General features: G+C 36.7%; 1 protein-coding gene across 2 annotated transcripts; it reads right to left on the reverse strand.

The window, feature by feature from the left end:
- Nucleotides 1–276: 276 nt before the first annotated feature.
- Nucleotides 277–5,835, reverse strand: LOC112521884. 2 transcript variants are annotated; one of them, XM_025130880.1, is made up of 5 exons: nucleotides 5,581–5,835; nucleotides 4,521–5,493; nucleotides 3,562–3,873; nucleotides 3,181–3,272; nucleotides 277–1,332 (listed from the first exon to the last, which is right to left on the reverse strand). In XM_025130880.1, exons 2-5 carry the CDS (start codon nucleotides 5,448–5,450, stop codon nucleotides 519–521), a joined length of 2,148 nt encoding a protein of 715 aa, XP_024986648.1. In that variant the 5' UTR covers nucleotides 5,451–5,493; nucleotides 5,581–5,835; the 3' UTR covers nucleotides 277–518. The 2 variants fall into 2 exon arrangements, with proteins under 2 accessions (XP_024986648.1, XP_024986647.1); XM_025130879.1 differs by having other exon boundaries at nucleotides 4,521–5,835.
- Between the last annotated feature and the right edge of the window lie 2,538 nt (nucleotides 5,836–8,373).

The following is an 8,373-nucleotide window of genomic DNA, read 5'->3' on the forward strand; positions in this document are numbered from 1 at the left end:
GCGTTTACCCTGGTAAGCGTTTGGTAAACGTCCCTTGCCATCCTAATATAACAAAATTTAAAACCAAAATCAGGTTCTTCATTCCAAATCCCAATCAAACCTCTTCAACCTTGTGCAAGTTTCTTTCAACTGACCCACAACATCCTGCTCTAAAAACACTTATGTGAAAAGCGAATTCAGTACACAATGACCCCACTGCCCTCGTTCGTATTGATCAAATATCCAAATACCATCATAAAAATTAACAGTACATTGAATTAAACCAAATATTCATTTCCCTGCAAGTTTAAGCATCATTTCTGCGCAAATTTCTGTAGTGTTCAATTAACAATTTTCCAAAACAAAAACAACAAATCAAACATAAAAAATACTCCCAATTCAATAACTTTCTTCATAATCAAATTTTGTCAACACTGCATCTTCTATACCCACCCCCGACCCAACCCAACCTACCTGCTGTGCTGAGTAATTTTATATACAAAAAAATATATATATATGAGTCATCTTCAAATCATGGTTTAGGGTTTACCAAGTGCAGCTGCAGCAGATTCTACATGTGTAAGCAGATAATCGTAAATCTTCTTCCTTATCCTTTCAATAGTTTCTGGGGATATATGACAAGAAGTTTCTTCTTCATCCTTGCCACATCCGATTGCATCTAACCAGTCGTTTACGCTCTTTAGCTGACTCAGCATGCCTGCAATCTGACCGTTGTCTGATAGAGTGTTAGAGGTGTCCACGTCAGCATCCAAGAATCTTTCAACGAACCCCAAGAACCAATCCTGAGACTCCATTTTCAGCTTTTGCGCCAAGTCGACTGCCTCATCAAAACCACCACCTCTTTCCCATTCTGGTGGAGGTTGGATTCTTGGCTTTTGCTGAACAACCAATCCAGCCGTTTGTCTTCGTGGAGTTGATGAGTTGACTATCTTAGACTGCCGGGGTTTGACTTGGGTTTTGGGTGATGCAGAATTGGTGGTGGACCCCTCAAGTACTAGGACAGGCCGAAGAGTCTTGGGGGATGGATCCGTTGTTGAAGATGGTGAAATCAAAGAGGTTAACTTGGCTTGTTTGCTATAGACCGAGAAGGATGATAAGTTGGTAGCCATGGCAGCATGGACCCAAGAAGTTGCTTGTTTATGCCTTTCTGAAGAAACTTTCAATTGTTCTTCTGATGGGTTGTCTTCATGATCTGATGATAGAGTTGTCGTTTTGGATAAAGATTCAGAAATCCGATGAGCGTTATTCAAACTAGCATGCAATGCCAAGAATTGCTCCACAGCAGGCTGCGGGTTATCTTCTTTTGCGGAAGAGCGCAGCTCAGAATACGTGCTGCCAAAATAAATAACGACATTTAGAATTATGATGCGGGTCATTACAACAAAATCGGCTTTACAGGAAGCCAAATATGTCTAAATGTCCTAATGAAGTGGTTTATAGGACTTAAGTTTATGGGGCTAATCAATTGTGCATCTTATGTAAATAGGATATTTTTGGACGTACTAACAAATTGTTTAGGACAATGTTGAAAAAAAAGCATCCTATTAATATTTTTATTAAAACATTATTTGAAAAAATGTCTTATAAAAACAAGTGTCCTATAAAAATAGAAATGGGTGATTCAAGCATAATGTGGCCACTTTCTCTGTATCATAGCTAAATTTTCGAATAAGGAACGACTACAAGCAATGTGGACATCAAAATCTATGACCATTATGATTTAGATCTGAGAAGTATTCTTTAGACCGATATGATTCAGAAGCACAAGTTGGGTCTTCACGAAAATAGCCACTCTACTCTTTGGGATAGAGATCAGACATTCCACCCCCAAATCCCACCTTTGGGTGGGACATACTAAGCTTGTTTGGTTTGGTTTAAGTACTCTCTAGACGAAGTTTGAAGGGGAAGGATGCTTTTGACCAAATATGACAAGGAACGATTTCTTTTGGCATATATAAGACAAGGGTTCGGTTCCAGTGAGGAGAGTTAAGGTGAGAAGCATATGAAGAGATTTCCACCCTTGGATGCACATTAGGACGAGATGCACCGGGTGCACCAGATCAATCCCCGTATCAAGCATGATTCATGGGTGTGTTTGAGATTAAAGGTGATCAAGGGTCCAGATCCCTTCTTATGCTTCTCACTTTTAACTCTACTTCTCACACGATCCTTCGCCTAGACAAATTAGCCACAAATAAATGAAATGGACAAAATCTTCAAAAAGTAAACCAAACTTTTACAGACTTTAATCCATGGCCGCTCATATAAGAGGCATACAACCTCTAGTGGGAGCCTTGGAGCAAAAGGGAAGGTTAATCCTTTGGGACCAAAAGGTTATGGGTTTGAGTCATGAAAGCTCGCAAAGGTGCACTACCCTTGCCATTTTCAAATACATGGTGTGAGGAGAATATAATTATAGTGGAACAATTAAGTCTACCGCTCGCTCCAAACACACAAACAGACACTTCCCTTTTTAGGAAAGTTGGTTGCTGAAATTACGTTTTTTCCTATTAGCATTAGTACAAACAATTAAGTTTGCGTTTCTTTCTAGTTTTCAGTTGTAATAAAAAATGGTATTTAGATATTTGGCAACTAAGCTATTAAAACTCTTTACTAATTGTGGCAAGCAACACTATAATTTTCATGGGAGGGAAGACTACCACCATATTTATGTGTGGTCACCTTAAATCTAAAAAATGCACATTATTAACATACCAAATATTGATTCTAATTTTTTTAATAATCATGATGATAACCGACACTTTTAGCGCACCTTGTCCACACAAAGCACCCATTCAGATGGGTTAGGCAAACCTTGGACCTTCGGGCAACATTACCTTTAAGGAGTTGATAATATCTAATATGATTCGAACCTGAACCTGACGTCTCAAGTCTCTATAAACTCCAACGAGGCCAACCAATTAAGTTTGCCAAATACTGATTCCATTCCTAAAACTTATGGATGAATAATATCTTTTCTTATACTCTAATCTTAACAACTGTATGGCCCAACAAATGTAACTACAATTGATAAATTTACAGTTTACTGTCACAAACTAATCATATAAGCTTACGAACACTAAGAATTCTTAGGTTGCAGCAGTATATTTGAGGAATATACATGTGAGAGGCTGGATGGTTTAGCAACAGAGCACTAAAAACCTTATATTTCTATAGTACCTTATACATTGAAGTAAGCTTTCTGCAGCTGATGCCTCTTGCATCGCCTCTATGGCAGCAATTTGGGCAGCATCTCTATGCTTCAGGACTTCCTACAAAACATAGCACGACAACCATAAGAAGACATGGAATAAGTTAGTTATTGTTTTGGATAATTATGGGTGTCCATGCCAGTTTGCACACACCTCCACTAATCCCACAAGGCCCTGAAATTAACAGCCAGACAAACGTCCAGTGGCCCTGATGGACGTGAACCGATGACCAATGGGAACAAAGTCAAAGTCTTACCAGTTGAGCTATCAATACAAGTTTTCAAAAAAGTTCAAAATAGAAAATGGAACTTAAAATACCCTTGAGAAACAAATTAAGGGAAAAATGTACCTTTCCAAGCTTTGCAAGAGAAGACGGGAGTGAAGACCAAGAAGCGCCTCCATCTGTCAATCGCCTGTTACTAAGAGAGACCTTGACAAAGTTTCCTGGTAGACCATTTGTCAATGCCTCTGCCGATGACTTCCTGCCGGATGATTGTTTTTGCTTATTTGAATGCTCGTGATCAACTAAATCTCCAACTGCCGTAGCTCTCTTTGCAGGTGTCCGAACCTTGCTTTCCTCTTTAGATGACTTCACATTCGATTGTACTCTATTATCCTCATCTCTAGATGGCATCCTTTCACTTGTAGATTTTCTTGGAACCTGTGTTGAAGGATCATTTGCATCAAAGGGGTCAGGAATGAAAACAAATATTCCCTCCAACCTAAGAGAATAGCTAAACTTTCTTTTCTGGGATGTCTCATAAAAATTGTGACATTTCCTTCATCAAAATGTTTTCATATCTAAATAATGGGATCCACCAGATTTCTCTCTATTTTGTGTAAACTATTTCCTTAGAGATAAAGAGTCGGAAAAGTCAGAATGATCAAGGCAAATTGATAATTCAAACCCCTCATACCTAAATTATGCCCCTTTTTCCCTCTGTGATGCCATTTAAGAATACCACACGCCAGCACAGGCTATTCAAAAGAATATAAAAATACTAATTAAAGAAGCTAAGAAATTACATACTTTTCGAATGATCCTCATTTAAACACAATTGTGAGTCACAAGTCCCTAATCAATTGGAAAACAGAAGAAAAAGATGTCCCCGTAACTCCTTGAAATATGTTTAGAGACATTATCATGGTGAAAGTTAAATAAGCAATTAAAGATAGTAAACATGGAACAACTTTAATCATCTAATTTCCTCAATCATAGGCAAAGAGAATATGAAAAAATCAATGGAACCAATCTTAGTTGTATTCAAATAGAAATGCCGAACAGATTGGAGTGAATGAATAACTCACAGATGTACTCCGGGCATCAGGCTTTGAATCATTCTTGGTGACTTTCAATCTTGGAGTCTTGATATCCATATTACCTTCCCAGCTCTTCCTTAGAGCCTTGGGCCCCAACTCGATACCCTGAACAAAATTCTTTATTGAGCTTCCGATCCCAGACTTCTTCGCACTCGGACTTGCGCCACGAACTGGAGTTGCTTTTTCCCCCAAATTCAGTTTACCAATTTCCTTATCCAATCCTTTGATCTTTGACTGATGCTTAATCCCACTGGAAAACTTCTCAAAAGAAGTAGGCAGCGAGTAACAACTCGTGGGAGACGAAGGAATTGACCTCGAATTGGATGGTTTGACTTTTAACAAAGATTGCCTTGATTCTGTTGTATTCAATACCAATTTTGCCAATTGAGATTTAGATCTTCCCAAGGTTCCTGCAGGTTTCTTACTATCCACTAGCTCTTCTTTAAGTCTACTATTTGATCTTAGTGTGGAACTAGTATCCTTTTTGGAGGGTAATTTAGAACCAGATGATGAATTTGTGGAACTGCCATTGTTATTGAGGAACCCTAAATTATGGGTTGCAACTATATCTTCAGGGGTTCCAACACATGGATGTCGGCCAGGAACAGGACGAACCCCATGCAAGATTGGGACTGGAGTGGCTGATTCAAGCCTCTCAACATGTATATACTGACCCAATTGGATCTTATCACTTAGAATCAGATCAATATCTTCATCAGGTAAAGATACATATGTGGCATGAGATGAATCTGATACCTTGAGATAAAACCCTTGATTTTGAAAGAGCTCACCACCAGTTAAAGCAGGAACAATGCTCACAACTTGCAACAAAGATGATCTGTGTTCTCCAGCAACCTTCACATCCGTGTTCATATGCTGAAGCAACTTCAATAACACTCCAGGGACCAAGGTAGCCATTTTTTGTTGATGAGTTCAATTCACATCACATCACATCAAATCGCTGTTGAAGAAAAGAAAATTTAAACGAAATCCCAGATCCCTGATTTCTTATACGAATACGAGAAATCTTAAAATCGGTCCCCGATACCTGAATGTAGAGCAAATATTTAATGGGAATGCAAGATACTGAAAGTGACAATGGCTGGAAAAAGAAGTCAAAGCTTTTTGGGAGTAATAATGGATGTTAGTAAATACGACAACAACTGAAAACTAGAAAGAAAAGCAAACTGTTTCATCCATGGACAAGACCCAGAAGGGAAAAGCTATTAATGATTTACAAATTACAGGTAATACAGCAAAATTATTTAAAGAATGTGTTGAGGAATCGAAGGAGATGAACACATGATCAGTAATAATTGAATAAAACAGCTCAAAAGTAGACGGCAGATGGTGGTGATCCCAGAAGGGTAAAAAGGGGGAAAATCACCGACTAACTTCAGAAAGGGAAAAAAGAAAGAAAGAGTAGTTGAGACTTGAGAGTTGGAAGGATGGGTAATGGGTTGAGAGTTGAGACGCACGTTTCCTGCTACACAAATCTGAAATTGTAGGGTTGGAACCTTGAAATCGGGCCCATTGACAGAAACAGATGGGTTATGGTGATTCTTGAAACATAAGCGTTCAATTTTTGGATGTGGTGAGTTAGTCTAACATATTTTTTTCATTTCCATGGTTTAGTTTTTAAATTATTATTTTTAAATGAAAAAATCATTATACTTTCTTATTTTAAATGATTAGTCGTGTATTCGCATAATGTGATGGTAGCCGTGAATTTTAACGATTTTGAAGTTTCACTGATTTTATTAAAGAATATTTAACGATAATATAAGTTACACTTGATCTTTACATATTAATACAATTTGAATGAATAAAAGTTATGGTTCCAATTACAGTTTATCGACGAAAAAAATTGTATGACAGTTTACAATCCAATATACTTAAACGACTCTACAAATGTCTTCGATTTACACTAAGAGCAAAGAATCAAGATATCGAGAGTGAGACCGAGAGTTCTAGAGCAATTGAACGGGAGATGAATGAGAGAACTTTTAATAATTCATGGTGAATATCAGTTTGAATCTCACCTTGGGGGATGGAGAGAAGACATAGAGGTATGAGAGGGTGAAGACATGAGTGAAATGCATCAAAAGTATCTGTGAACATGAAAAGAAAATGTAATAATGTGCACTATATGTTATTTTAATTGTAGATTAAAAGATTTTAAGACTAAATGCATAAAGTAGCAGTACTTAATGCATTATGAGTTGTTTTTAAGACTTTTAAGACTTTGTGCATAAATTTATAGTATTTTGTGCATTAAAAATTGTTTTTAAGACTTTTGATAAATCTGGTTTATAAGGTAGTATAGATTAAGTCCCTAAACTATTTTTTAAAGGAAAAATCACCAAAATATACCTAATGTATTAACAAAAGTGAGGAAGCTATAGGTATACCACTAGCATCGGGATGGACAAAAAAGAGACAAAAATGAAACATTATTGACTTTATATGTTCTCAGCTTTAAATCGTGATGTACACCGCAACATCGTACGGGTAACTTATGGCAACCTTTGTTTAAATTATTTTATCTATAAAAATAAGAAATTTAAAAGAGCTATGGAGTTTACTTTGGAGCCGTTCACTAAACACTTATTTGGTAAGTGTTTACCGGATAAATTTCCTTATCGGATGAACGTGAGAAGGGCCAAAAATCTTACCGGGTAAGAGTAATGAAAAGGATAGAGAGTCTTACCCGGTAAGTAAGGATGGCGACTCTTACCCAGGTAAGCACTTACCCAGTAACTTGTTGCATTCGATATGTTTTGATGTATTAAAATCTTATGTATAAAAATAAATTATAATGTTGAATCCCATCGGTAAACACTTATCGGGTAAGCATTTGGGTAAACGACCCCTTAGGCTACTAACATGGGCTATTAATTTGTGCTAGAGATATCACATTAATTTAAGCATTTTTTGTAGTTAAGGACTCGAGTACATTTTAAAATACCCCTTTATGGTATTAGAGTTGTAAAATTACTCATTCGTTTTAGTGTTTAAAAGAGCATCAAGTTCCATAGAAGTTTATTTATTAAGAAGTTAAGTTTTTGTACCTAAATTAAAAGACTCGTAGAGAGCGTCTCAAGGTTGAGTAGACTCAAAAGTGGCCAATCGAGTAAAAAGGTCGTGTTAGAAGAGTCGCTTTGACTCAAAGTAGTTCGATGGCAAAATCCTTAGTAGGCTTTATGATTGTGTAGGTGTGAATTAGAAGAAGTAAAGAGAGCCAACACAAACGCAGGTGAGTTCATAGTAGATTATATATTGCAAAGTTTATTGTTCAAAAGTAGGTTTTATTGTTTTTTATAAGATGCTTTTTGAAAGATTTATTCAAAGTGTTACATTAAATATTATTATGTAAGATATGACGAAAAGTATGACTTCTTTGGTATTATGAATAATGGGTCGGTTTTCGATGAAAAAAGACATGTTATTACCGGTAAAATTATACCGGTATAGTAAATGCCAGATGCATTGGAAAGATAACATCCATATAAAAGGCATACTTGGTGCAAGGTTGATAGCATAGTGATGAAATATTCACATGCACGACAGGAAAATCTGATTTATAATATTTTTAAAGTTGCAAGTTTGAAGCTATATCTTGTAATTGTCACTATGATTAAGCATGTTTTCTTATATGGATTATTTATGTTGAGCATGTAAAGAAAAACCGTGAACTCACTAGGCGAAAAAGATGACTTTATAGTATGCATCTCTCAGGGGTGTTTTAGCGATAGCTTAATAGGCAAGGAGAAAGTCTAGGAAGATCCGTGGCGGCTCCATAATTGTAAGATCTTAAGTTTGCAATTTAATACTTTTGTGT

This window comes from Cynara cardunculus (assembly GCF_001531365.2).
Source record: "Cynara cardunculus var. scolymus isolate 2C chromosome LG 11, CcrdV1, whole genome shotgun sequence".
Classification (NCBI taxonomy): Eukaryota; Viridiplantae; Streptophyta; class Magnoliopsida; order Asterales; family Asteraceae; genus Cynara; species Cynara cardunculus.